The sequence below is a fragment of the Colias eurytheme genome, chromosome 3 (assembly GCF_061535395.1).
Source record: "Colias eurytheme isolate Ceu_HAF_F1 chromosome 3, ilColEury1 Martin Lab GWU primary, whole genome shotgun sequence".
In the NCBI taxonomy this organism is placed as follows: domain Eukaryota; kingdom Metazoa; phylum Arthropoda; class Insecta; order Lepidoptera; family Pieridae; genus Colias; species Colias eurytheme.
In genome coordinates this window covers 10127779-10140395 of record NC_142982.1, presented here as the reverse complement: position 1 = coordinate 10140395, position 12617 = coordinate 10127779, and the positions used below count along the sequence as shown (strand labels likewise).

General features: G+C 33.2%; 1 protein-coding gene across 1 annotated transcript; it reads right to left on the bottom strand.

The window, feature by feature from the left end:
* Positions 1-1686: 1686 nt before the first annotated feature.
* On the bottom strand, positions 1687-3358 carry LOC149909936 (uncharacterized). The gene is made up of 2 exons (XM_090120054.1): positions 3239-3358; positions 1687-2921 (listed from the first exon to the last, which is right to left on the bottom strand). The coding sequence occupies exon 2, from the start codon at positions 2904-2906 to the stop codon at positions 2217-2219; it is 690 nt and encodes a 229-aa protein (XP_089976180.1). The 5' UTR covers positions 2907-2921; positions 3239-3358; the 3' UTR covers positions 1687-2216.
* Positions 3359-12617: the final 9259 nt, after the last annotated feature.

Below are 12617 nucleotides of genomic sequence, written 5' to 3'. Positions count from 1 at the left end.
TGTATCGGCGATACCGATACCGATACCGATATCGATGGCTTGGTAGAAAAATAAATAGTGAATTATGCATAAAAAGTTACCAACATGTAACAGAGACAACTGTTAATCGTATTCTTTTAAATAAAAATGCCAAATCAAAAAACAACAAAACCATTTATTTTAGTATTATTATTTTACGAAGTCAGTTAAACTTTAAGTAATACACATACAATCAGTACCTAATAAAAGTTTACTATAATTGAGTATTTGAATAATAAAAAAATATTGATTTTTTTTTATGTATTTTGAAACTTTATTATTAATAATATTGATATTCAATGCTAAAATCTCCAAAAAAATATTTTTCAATTAATTATAAGCAATTAAAAATTGATAAAATTTAAATTAAAGTCACGTGACTATAAACGCGCCATGACTGGTCACGATAGATGTGACGTCAAAATGTTATAGTTGTATACGTTTTTCTATCAACTGCAATGAGTGAAAACTAACATTATGACGTCACACGCGTTCGGGTGACGCTTCGGGAGTTGTCGGTGTGTTTTCGGTACTGGATTCAAAGACTAATTTTTATTTTGAAATAACTTTTGAATTATTGCAAAAAAAAATTAAAAAAAAACAGGTTTGTTATATAAAACTAATATTTTTTTAAAACTAATAATTTAGCACAAAAAAAAATTTTATTCAAATACTCAATTGGTAGAGTTTTTTCAGAAAACAAAGTGCGCACGCGCGGGCGGCCTCCCGCATCGTTCATTGGGCGCGGATTTTTGAATTATTTGATATCAAAAAAATTGGTTGTTTGTAAAGTAGGTTTACGATCGAGATGTTTACGTGATTACATAATGCAGTGGCAGCGCTCGAGATGAAACGGGAGATCGGTCCGTCTCTCTCTCGTTATACCTGCGATCGCGCTCGTGAGGTTTTGGTGTGACACAAGTTTATGAACATGTCACCCGACTAAAACGATTTTAAAAACGTTATCACGTTAAAAATTAAAAAAATTCAAAATTATTTATTTCTTTCCTTTACATAAACAAATTTGTGATTGGAACACTCCTAGTAAGCAAATAAAATGCTTGTGTCAGGAGGTTCCGCTCTTCCTTAACACTATTACAGAAACAGAAATAAAACAATATGAATGAATACAATGCAAAAACATAAAAGAAAAGAAAGAATTTAATAAAAAAATATCGGTATCGGTTAATTTATTATCGGCGATACCGATATATCGGCTTGCCGATATATCGGCCGATATATCGGTATCGGTATCGGTATCGTTACATCCCTAGTTGGTGGCATAACTCGAGAACGGCTGAACCAATTTCATTAATTCTTTTTTTATAATATTCCTTGAAGTACGAGGATGGTTCATACCACGGGCGAAGCTGGGGACGGACTGGTGGTGGGTGATAATATAGAATCAAGAGTCATTTGCTGGGAAGTGGCTTCTTCTAAAAAACAATAACAATTTTTGACTGACAGCAAACTAAAATAAAACATAAAATATAAAATAATAAATGATCATAAATATTATCATTATCTTAAAAAAAAATAATGTTTTGTCATGTATGGGAGCGCCTATCTATTATTAGATACTATGATTAGGACCTACTTAGAAAAATCATGTTTCTTTAAACTGTGAATTATTTACACACCTTGTTTTTAACCCTTTCAGACCTGAATTATTTTTTTTTAGAATACATTAATGCTGATTTTTTTCGAATGAAAGTACCAACAATTAAGCTTGGAAAAAATAAAACAAAAATTATTTGTTGTTCATTTTTCGAGAAAATTAATATTTTCTTTATGTGCTCAAATGCGGACATTCGGTCCAAGTGGTATGGCTCAAGTAGTATATGCAAAGTATGGGAGATTTTTCAATAAAATTAAAAATTGTCTGTATTGAAATGTTTTTATTTTATTTTAATGTTTTTATTACAGGAATGGAATTTTGGTAAATTATAAAGTCATACGCACGACCATTTTTCCCACACAAGAAGAATAATTTGATGCCCCAAGGACATGGTTTGCCTTTTACATACTGTTTAGCAGAATGCTTTCCCGTAAAAGGAACGATTTGTTCATCAACACACAGTTCTTTTTCTAACGGTATTTTTAAGCATCGGCTTCGGATTGCGTCATACATGGGTCGAACTTTATAGAATGCATCTTTACAATTTGAAGGCATTTTCATATTATCTACAAGATGTAAATTATTCCGAAGTTCGAAGAATCTGTCTCTCGTCATATTTTCTGTGAATAGTCAATAGGGGTATGCTTATGTTGGTTTCCCAGTACATTTTCAAAACCGGATAGTTAAATATCCCAGTTGCCATATGTAAGCCAAATAAGACTTCAATTTCATTGCTGGTAGTAGGTCGAAACCTGGTTTTTCCCGACTGAACAGCATATATATTTGTCATTTCAGCCATTTGACGAAATAACCCTTCAGGTACATACTTGTGATAGTAATCTAGAGGACTTTGTACGATGGGATCAACAGCTATTGGTGGGGAAAAATCAGTCGATATTGTATTTTCAATTTTTCGGTGCCTCCACTTTATATTATGTTTAGGTGTGAGATAGTCAAATGTCTCACCATTCGATGTAGATTCCTCCTCCTCAATATCCATATCTGCTCCTGGTTCCTCCAAAACTGGCTCGGAATCAATAGGCAATCTTTCTTCGTCCTCGCTCTCGTCTTCATTTCCGTCCGATAAGTCAAGTGGAACATACTCCCTCTGATTCTGACTTATGGCATCGGCACCCAAGCGGACATATCTTGTATCTTGAGCTGTACAGTACTGTGTGCTTGTACAGCCCACATCCTCATCATCTGAAGACAGCTCCAAGTCCGAAAGATTTCCATCTTGCAGAAGCTTCCAGGCCTCTCTTGAGAACATATTTAAAAAGATTATCTGAAAAAATATATCAGATTTATTTATTTCGTTTTAATTTAAATAAAATTAAATTTAAATGAATGTGCATAAAAGAAAAAGTTTATTTTGTTCCAATAAAACCGTTATTGAACGTTACGAAAAATATATCCACTTGAAACCGCACGTCCACATTCGTAGACATTACGAATATTCACGTTTTTGTGTACAAATAACAAAATTTTTACACATAAAATACTTTGATCTATAACTTTACACCATAATTAATCGATATATATTTTTTTTAATACCTATCTTAGGAAAAATCTTAATATTTTCAAATAAAGTAAATCACTCACCTACGCAATTCTAAGATTCACCGGTTACTGGTTCAAAAGTTGTCGACTAGTACGAAATCGCGGCAAAACATGGCGTTAGTGGTATCGAGTTTCGTAGCTCATAATGTTCTCATGCGATTACATTAGGATCTGGTTACATGACACTTGTTTTTGGTAAGATAATTAACAAAATGCTTTATGTCCTCAATTGTGCACCGTAGGTTTGAAAGGGTTAAGTCTGTGTTATGCATGTTATATCTAAATCTTAAACTATAACTACATTCATTAAAGTAATATATTAATATTCATACAATTTTTAAGGTTGTTATAGAAATAGATCCGTCAAGCACAATCAAAAATACGTAAGTACAACAACTAAAGGTAGATAAGATTAAGTTTTTTCTGGCAAATCACACCATACTAATTTACAATGATTTATAGGCAGCCAGATATTGACACAAACGTAAGTATTAGAATGTAAAAAAAAACCTTCGAGCCATTTTTGAGTTAAAAATATCCCTACCTAGTTAAGAAGTAGCGACTGCCTCCTTGGTACAGTGGTTGACGCGCGAGCGTAGCACCGAGAGGTTCTGGGTTCGATTCCCGGTGAAGACGAAGAAAAAAAATGTCTCGGTCTGGCAGGACACAGAAGGCTGATCACCTACTTGTCTCCAAAGAAAATCAGATCAGTGAAACAGATGTATAATGCATCTGCCCCTTACCCCACTAGCCACTAGGGGACATGGGACTTCACACTATAGTTAAGAAATAGAGCTAGAAAATAGTTTTGTTTCAAATATTGTGATTTTCCATTAAAACATTTCTTATAGATTATTAATTACTAGCGGTCCACCCCGGCTTCGCCCGTGGTACATATTTACGTTTTCTCTACATACAAACCATCCTCGTACTTCAAGGAATATAATAAAAAAAGAATTATCGAAATCGGTTCAGCCGTTCTCGAGTTATGCGCTTACCAACACATTTTGCGATTCATTTTTATATCTATACTAATATTATAAAGAGGAAAAGTTTGTAAGTATGTATGTAAGTATGTATGTATGTATGGTTTTCACGCATAAACTACTGGACCGATTTCAAAAATTCTTTCACCATTAGAAAGCTGCATCTTTACTGAGCAACATAGGCTATATTGCATTTTCAAAAAAATTAGAGATCCTTACCAAAAATGCAATAATGTAACCGAAGGTGTAAAAAAATCCTCAATAAAACTTCTGTCATCGCGTGCGCTGCGGAATCTATTGAAGATAGAACAAAAAAATGTTCTACGGTATTATAGAATGGATCAATATCTACAAGAAAGTCCGCGATACCATATGTCCATCTTCAGTAGTTATGTTACTACAACAACTTTTTTACGTTTTCAAAGTAAATAGAAGTGCCGACAGTAATCAAACCATGTTGTCCATACACATATATTAATCCTTATCCCATTAAATGATGTTTTAATATAGACTGTTTCAATACCAGCAAAATACTTTTTAAATGAAAAGAATTGGATATTCCATTCAAAAGATATAACGAATTTTTAAGTGTCAATCTACAGAAAATCTGGGGGCACGGCAGTGCCCCCGCCAAGTCGAGCAAAAAAAAAGCGGCACGGCCGTACCATCCTTTTCTCGAAGCAATTCGGGCCTTTTTCGACCCCCCATAATTCGGTTGTGGATAAAGCAAGAAACCTGAATCTTCAGTAACTAATCCGGCATTGTATAAACACGGAATATTTAAAATTTCAGTCAATTTGAACCAGTAGTTTAAGAATGACAACTTGTTAAAGTTTCTAAATTTTGTCACTCACTGACTCACCGATCATCAAAAGTCCAAGGCACTTCTAGCAGACTTAGAAGCTTCATATTTGGAATACATATAGAGTTTAGTGTCTTAATCATGGGAAAACTTAAATATTTTGTAATTTCGGTCCAGTTTTCCAAATACACCAACTGCATCAATAACTTTGTAATCCCATATAAATATATGGGATTACAAAGTTATTTATGCAGTTGGTGGTTGGTGGTGGTATCAAAAAGAAAGGCTCTACAAAAAGAAGTGAGATCCCATCAAAAACATCCTGTAAAAAACCCAAGTCTCGCAGCTCAGTCTTTCTACCGTCAAAAGTTGTGAGATCCATGTAATACCAAGTCGGTTAATCTATTTAGTGTCTACTTGAAGGACCTTCTGTCTTAAGTTATTACATAAGTTATTATCATGCCAATATTAAAAATATTTAACGTTTTAAACAAATAGATCGACTTGGACATCGCATGAAAACAAAATGAATATTACAATATTATATTAGATTCTTTAGTCTCTCGCGCCTCACGCGATTGAAACTCTCGTTCCTGTTGGTCGCTGGCCCGTCGTGCTGTGTAGTGTGATACATACTAATAATCAAATCAAGCGATGTCCAAGTCGATCTATTTGTTTAAAACGTTAAATATTTTTAATATTGGCATGATAATAACTTATGTAATAACTTAAGACAGAAGGTCCTTCAAGTAGACACTAAATAGATTAACCGACTTGGTATTACATGGATCTCACAACTTTTGACGGTAGAAAGACTGAGCTGCGAGACTTGGGTTTTTTACAGGATGTTTTTGATGGGATAGTAGGTATACTGTTCGAGCAGGCCGTAGTGCGGAGGTCACGGAGGAATTCTACCAATATGCGTCTTGGCGGAACACAGCGGAGTTTTGGTCGGTAGGAATCCGACATAACCCACGGCCCCTCCCCCGGAGGCCGTGGGTATCTATGAAAGATTTCCCCACTAAAACAAAAAAAAAGGGCCGTAGTGCGGGACGGGGTAAAGGTGATTTTCATGTGATTAAAAATTAAACCTATAGTCCGACCTATAGTAGACTTTTCACTGTAACGATATCGCTATCTATGCGGGTGAAACCGCAGGGCATTGCTAGTATAAGATAAACTTTTCCGTGTTTTTTTTGGCAATTGACCTTTGCTCGTGAGTTGCGTAAACAGATTATAACATACAAGCAATTAAAAAAAAGAGTGTGTGACGAACACGTGTCAGAAGTGAAACTTCTTTGGCAAGATACAAAGATGCCAAAATCGTCGCCTTACTCCATTCCTTACTCCATGAGATGACGGTATTGTCAAGACGCGGCCTTGAAATTTTACCCTCAACGCGTCGAAAGAGTTTTCACTTAAAAAAACGGAATGTTTTTATTTTTGCGTTATAGTATATAAAGAAAATTGTAATTATAGCTATTGAATTAAAAAGCTATCATGCTAAAGTATGAAATCAATTACAGACATTGCAAGTGTGTAAGTAAAATTAAAATAGAAAATAGGAATAATTCAATAACCCATTTGGAATCTACTCAGTAAGAAATTGGGTCTTGCATGATAAACAATATAGACATTAATTGCATATCACAAGACCTATTTATTTTCAAGATTGACATGGTACGTACAATTTTTTTTCAAATAAATACAGACAGAAAAATTGTTTTATATTTATATTAAAAAAGCTACTTACAAATAAAATTTTATCAACAAACTACTGTTCCCAACGCACCTCAAAATCTTGTAAAAGTCAAAAAGAATTCATCATTTTATTATTTCATTCTAAAAGTGTAATATAAAACCATTATAAAACCAATAAAAAACATGAATTGCTATCATTATAAAAATAAATACCTATAAAAGTAACAACTTACCTTTTGTGGGAACGCATGGTGAAAATTCACAAAACACGAGAATGGATTTGATATTTTTGGTTTTATGACATTTATTTTAATTTTATTTATTTATTTATTCAAATGCTTTATAAATATAAATTTATAAATAATAAATTTATAAAGAATAGAAACATTCGATCACGAAATTATGTGGGTTCGAGTCCCGCCTCGTGATCGAATTTTTTCTATTCTTTATAAATGTATAAAACACGAAGATTAAAAATGTAACCAATGAACACAATCAATAGTAGATTAATTGTAATGGTGTCTAGTTTGACTTAAAATAATAAACATCTACCCTCACTTTTAAAAATGTAGTATATTCACACGAAATATAAGCGCACCTTATAGGGAAGGGAAGATATGGGTTAAAGAGTTAAATAAATAACATGATTATATTTAAATTATTAATTTTCAACAGTTGTTCAGTAGTGATAACATGTAAATTGATTTGATTTTTACGAAATCTCATAGATGGCGCTGTTTCAAATTTGTCTTTATACTACTAAATTCATTAAACTGTTTCTCTGCCCAAATTACGTAAATGACATAGTTTTTATTTTGTAAAGCTAGATAATAGCATGGCTTACTCGAAACCAACATTTAAACATGAGTCTTTAGATTGTACGCTGTCGTAGTACACGGAATATGTAAGAAAAATAAAGGTTCACAGCTCCTCCCGCGAAGGTGATATCATGATAATATGTTTAAACTATCCTCACCCGACCTCTTAGGAATATTCATGCAAAATTTGAAGTAAATCTATGCAGTACTTTCTGAGATTAGCCCGGAAATACATACAGACAAACAGACAAACAGACAAACCGACAAACAGACAAAAATTCTAAAAACTATATTTTTGGCTTCTATATCGATTATATAGATCATGGATCAAGTATTCTTTTAAAAAAATATTCAATGTACAGTTTTGACTTTCCTACGATTTTATTATATGTAATAGATTATTGTTAAATTCGCTTTTGAATTCCAGATCCTGGAGTATGAAAATAATGCAAGTGAAATTATAGATGAGTAAGTTGTTATCAACAATATAAGTGCTTCATAACTCATGCAAAATGCTTAATTTTTTACTAGACTACAGGCCCATGTTGAAAAAAATATGGGTCATTTGAACCACCAGGTGACCTATCTAGAACGATTTAAGAGCATAAAATAATAAGATTCAGCACTATGCCGTCACTTGTAAGCTCTCCAACTGAGTGCAGATGAGAATTCGAAAGTACAGGTAGAGATTTTTCCCCTTGTCTTTATGATTTTTGTACGGCGTTGCAGAATAATGGATTAAAAGCAGCTTATACAAATAGTATGGTGGTTCAAATGACCCATATTTTTTTCAAGATGGGCCTGTAGTCTATACAATTAATTTTCACGATGAATTTTCATTTCACATTTAAATACGTTTAAAAATGTTGCAAGCTCTAATGCAAAACATATTGATATTTTATCTTGGATGTCTTTTTATTTCATAAGGTTGTATAGAGTTATTATTAAAATTGATTCATTATTTAAAATGTGTTTTATTTTCAAATGTTATCGAAAATAAAATGATTTGTCTAAATATTAGTCAGCGTAGATTACAAGGAATGATTGTTCAATGATTATAAACAATGTAATCTTTATTACCTATTTATTTTCAGTGTTGATTCATTACCTTCTGATGAAAATGTGAGTAACTCAACACCAAGAACCAAATAGCAAAACAAAGTCATTATAACACCTACAAATATTCTACAGATACACTATGCATATTTTTATTTATGCTAAACTTTGTGAGGATGGATATATGTGTATGTGTGATTATTACTCTTTCACACAAATATTACTGAACCGATTACAATTAAGTTTAGCACACATATAGAGGGTTTTATATCGGAAAACCCACGGGAACGGAAACTATGCGGGTTATGCTTTGAAAACGCGGGCGAAGCCGCGGGCGGAAAGATACTATACCAGAATTAACCTTAATACTTGAGATATACAATATTGGAAACAAAGTTAGTAAATTAAAAGGAAGAAAGGGTTTCGAATCTCGTAATAGACCAAATCAGCTAAGTCTTGCAATTACTTATCTATACATATAATAAAATCGTAGGAAAGTCAAAACTGTACATTGAATATTTTTTTAAAAGAATACATAATCCATGATCTATAATCGATATAGAAGCCAAAAATATAGTTTTTAGAATTTTTGTCTGTTTGTCTGTTTGTCTGTTTGTCTGTTTGTCTGTATGTTTGTCCGAGCTAATCTCGAAAAGTACTGCATAGATTGACTTCAAATTTTGCATGAATATTACTAACAGGTCGTGTGAGGTTTTTTTAAACATATTATCATGCTATCACCTCCGGGGGAGGAGCTGTGAACCTTTACTTTTCTTACGTATTCCGTGAACTACGACAGCGTACAATCTAAAGACTCATGTTTAAATGTTGTTTTTGAGTAAGCCATGCTATTATCTAGCTTTACACTATAAAAACTACGTCATTTACGTAATTTGGGCAGAGAAACTGTTTAATGAATCTTAGTACTATAAAGACAAATTTGATTCAGCGCCATCTATGAGATTTCGTAAAAATCAAATCAATTTACATGTTAACACTACTGAACACAATGTTAAAAATTAATAATTTAAATATAATTATGTTATTTATTTATTTAACTCTTTAACCCATAATAAATCTTCCCTTCCCTATAAGGTGCGCTTATATAATTCGTGTGAATATACTACATTTTTAAAAGTGAGGGTAGATGTATATTATTTTAAGTCAAACTAGACACCATTACAGTTAATCTAATATTGATTGTGTTCATTGGTTACATTTTTAAAAATCTTCGTGTTTTAATAATTCGATCACGAGGCGGGACTCTAATACAAAAAGGTTAGTTCGTTGATAATTATTATTCCTTCATCATTTACATGTTGTTAGTAAAAATATACTTTGACTGTTAATACTTTTGTTCAGTATTTATCTGTATGATTATTGCTTGGTAATTAATATATTTTCATGTCGTATACCTAATTATAAACATAAGTGTGATGTGAAACTAGCTGGATTTATTTTTACACACTTATAGTCTTATATTTTGTGTTAATGTTAAAATAGTATTAATAGTGTAAATCATAATATTTTTTCAAAGTTAAAAATATTTCCTTTTTTCTGATGGTGTTGCCATCGAATTAAACCGCGCTGTCGTTTCGTTCACAAAAAGTCATGTTATTAGGACCGAATATGTAGCCGCCTCAACTTACGGAAACGAGAGTAACCTGCGTTGTCTGTTAGTTATTATATAGTCGAATTTAACGTTACATGGAAATTGGAATCTAAATATATGTATACCTACTTATATTAAATCTGTAGAGGTCAATTCTGCACATGAAATATATTTCCTAAATAACTATCACGAGGTGATTAGAGATCGACATCGACGTCAAAAATGTTTGTCCGTCTGTCTGTCTGTATAACCGTTATAGAAACAAAAACTACTCGACGGATTTAAACGAAACTTGGTACAATTATTTTTCATATTCGTGAGCAGAGCAGCAACTCCATTTTTAAGCTTTCGTCGCGTGTGCGTTCTTAATGCGTGTATCTTAATGGTTAAAGCTACACAGAAATCAAGTATGAAAGAAATGTTCTCCATATTATATAAAAAATATCTCCCGACATCATAAATGTCTATCTTTTATGGTTGAGCTTAGCTTTCTGATTATATTTGTCTACTAGCTGTCCCCGCGACTTCGTTCGCGTGGAATAGTGACTATGGGAAATATGACCATGGGCTCAGGGTGGGGCAACAATAAAAAATCATTTTTATTTTCATGCTCCCACTCCCGCGCCCACTCGCACTCCCACGCCATATGCCACGTTCAGTCCCAATCCCACGCCCACGCCCACTCCCCTTCACAATTAGTACCTACCAGATCAAAGCCAGGGTAAGCGCCCCACCCAGCCCCACCGTGGCTACGCCCATGCTGAATTACTATTTAACATACAATTATTGAGTAAATACGTACAACCATACTGTACTGTTGTACTACCATAAATAATTAAAAGAATTGTTATTAAAATTTCTTACTAAACTGAGCTAAAAAACTTACGTACCAAATTATTAAAGAAAATCAAGAAATGAAATGCCTAACCTATACCAAATAGTTACTACATATTGTAATTAAAAATTATGATTAGTATATAATATCGAAAATCAAAAAAGAAATGCCTAACTAATTCTACGTAAAATTTCTTTTAAATTATGTCATATAATTTTTTAGGAACCAGGGGGGGGGGAGAGGAGCAAATTCTATTTCCTTCCTTTCTTAAACGGATGTTTTTAATAATCTATGGTGTAGCCAGTAGCCACTGATCAGCTTAATCGATACTCAGTTTTTATCAAATCCAGAAACAAATCCAAATTAGATCTTTCCTGTCTCACGCACGTAACTAAAGGCTGAAGAGAGAGAGAGAGCACGTAACTAAACCGTTTAGACGAAGAAAAGTGTATAGAAAAAGGAATAAATAATTTCATAAACTTCCCGACGATCTTTAAAAATAAATTATAACTTTCATTTTTTTCATTCCCACTTTTACCCCTATGTAGGTATAATAAGTGGATGAACCAATTTTGATACACTTTATCTAAGAACCAGCGTCGGAAAATATTCAGCCTAACAAAAAAAACCGCATCTAATTCGGTTTACCTGTTAGCCAGCTACGGTGCCATAGACAGACACACACACACACACAGAAATACATAGCGGTCAAACACATAACACCAGTCTTTTTGCGTCGGGGGTTAAAAATATAATACGACATAATTTAAAGGACATTTTATGTGGAAAATTTACCTATACACCAGGGTAGATAATTTTTGAAACAAAAAAAAATCGCAGTAGGATGAAACCCATTAGAAAAGGATATGATAAAAATGTAAGGAAAAATAAATTACGGTCAATCGGAGTTCGGGAAGTGGGAGGGGGGGAGCTTTTAAGAGAAAAAAATGGTTTCTCTCGATTTCTCGATAATAATAACACCTGCTAATTTTTTTCTACATATTTTAATTGTGCAGACATCACTTTTCCACAATTTTATTATATGTATTGATGATGATGATTGAGATTATAACACTCTTAGTCCTTTTTAATTTTTATTCACCCGCATCAGTGCCACCTAAAAAATCTTTATATATCGAAATTCGAGCAAAGTTAAGAAAATGAGAAATAAGAGTTCTCAAGGATCGTTAGAGATAAGAGGCTTACTATTGACCGAAAACAACATGTGTTATGCCGAACCTGAAACCGCTTCACAACGAGAATTGCGGCTCACAGCTGACCGCGAACGGCATGTACTATCCTGTGAGACCGAAACCTTCACTGAGGGTATATATAACGTCTCACAGCTGATCGCAAATGGCATATTGTACTATCCCGTGAGACCGAAACCCTCACTGAGAGGGAATTACGTCTCACAGCTGATCACGATCGTCATATTTTATCTCGAGAATTCTGAAACTTTTACTCAATATGAAGACCGTTTGACAAATAATAGGGTGCACCATAATATTATTCGATCTCTCGAAGATGAACATGAGCATAAGCAATGACTAGAGTAGGGACGCGAATATTACCATTATTTGAGACAAGAACGATTAATAAGTTTGTTTA

Coding starts and splice junctions, on each gene's coding strand:
- LOC149909936 (XM_090120054.1), bottom strand. CDS start 2,906: ATGTTCTCAAGAGAGGCCTGGAAGCTTCTGCAAGATGGAAATCTTTCG.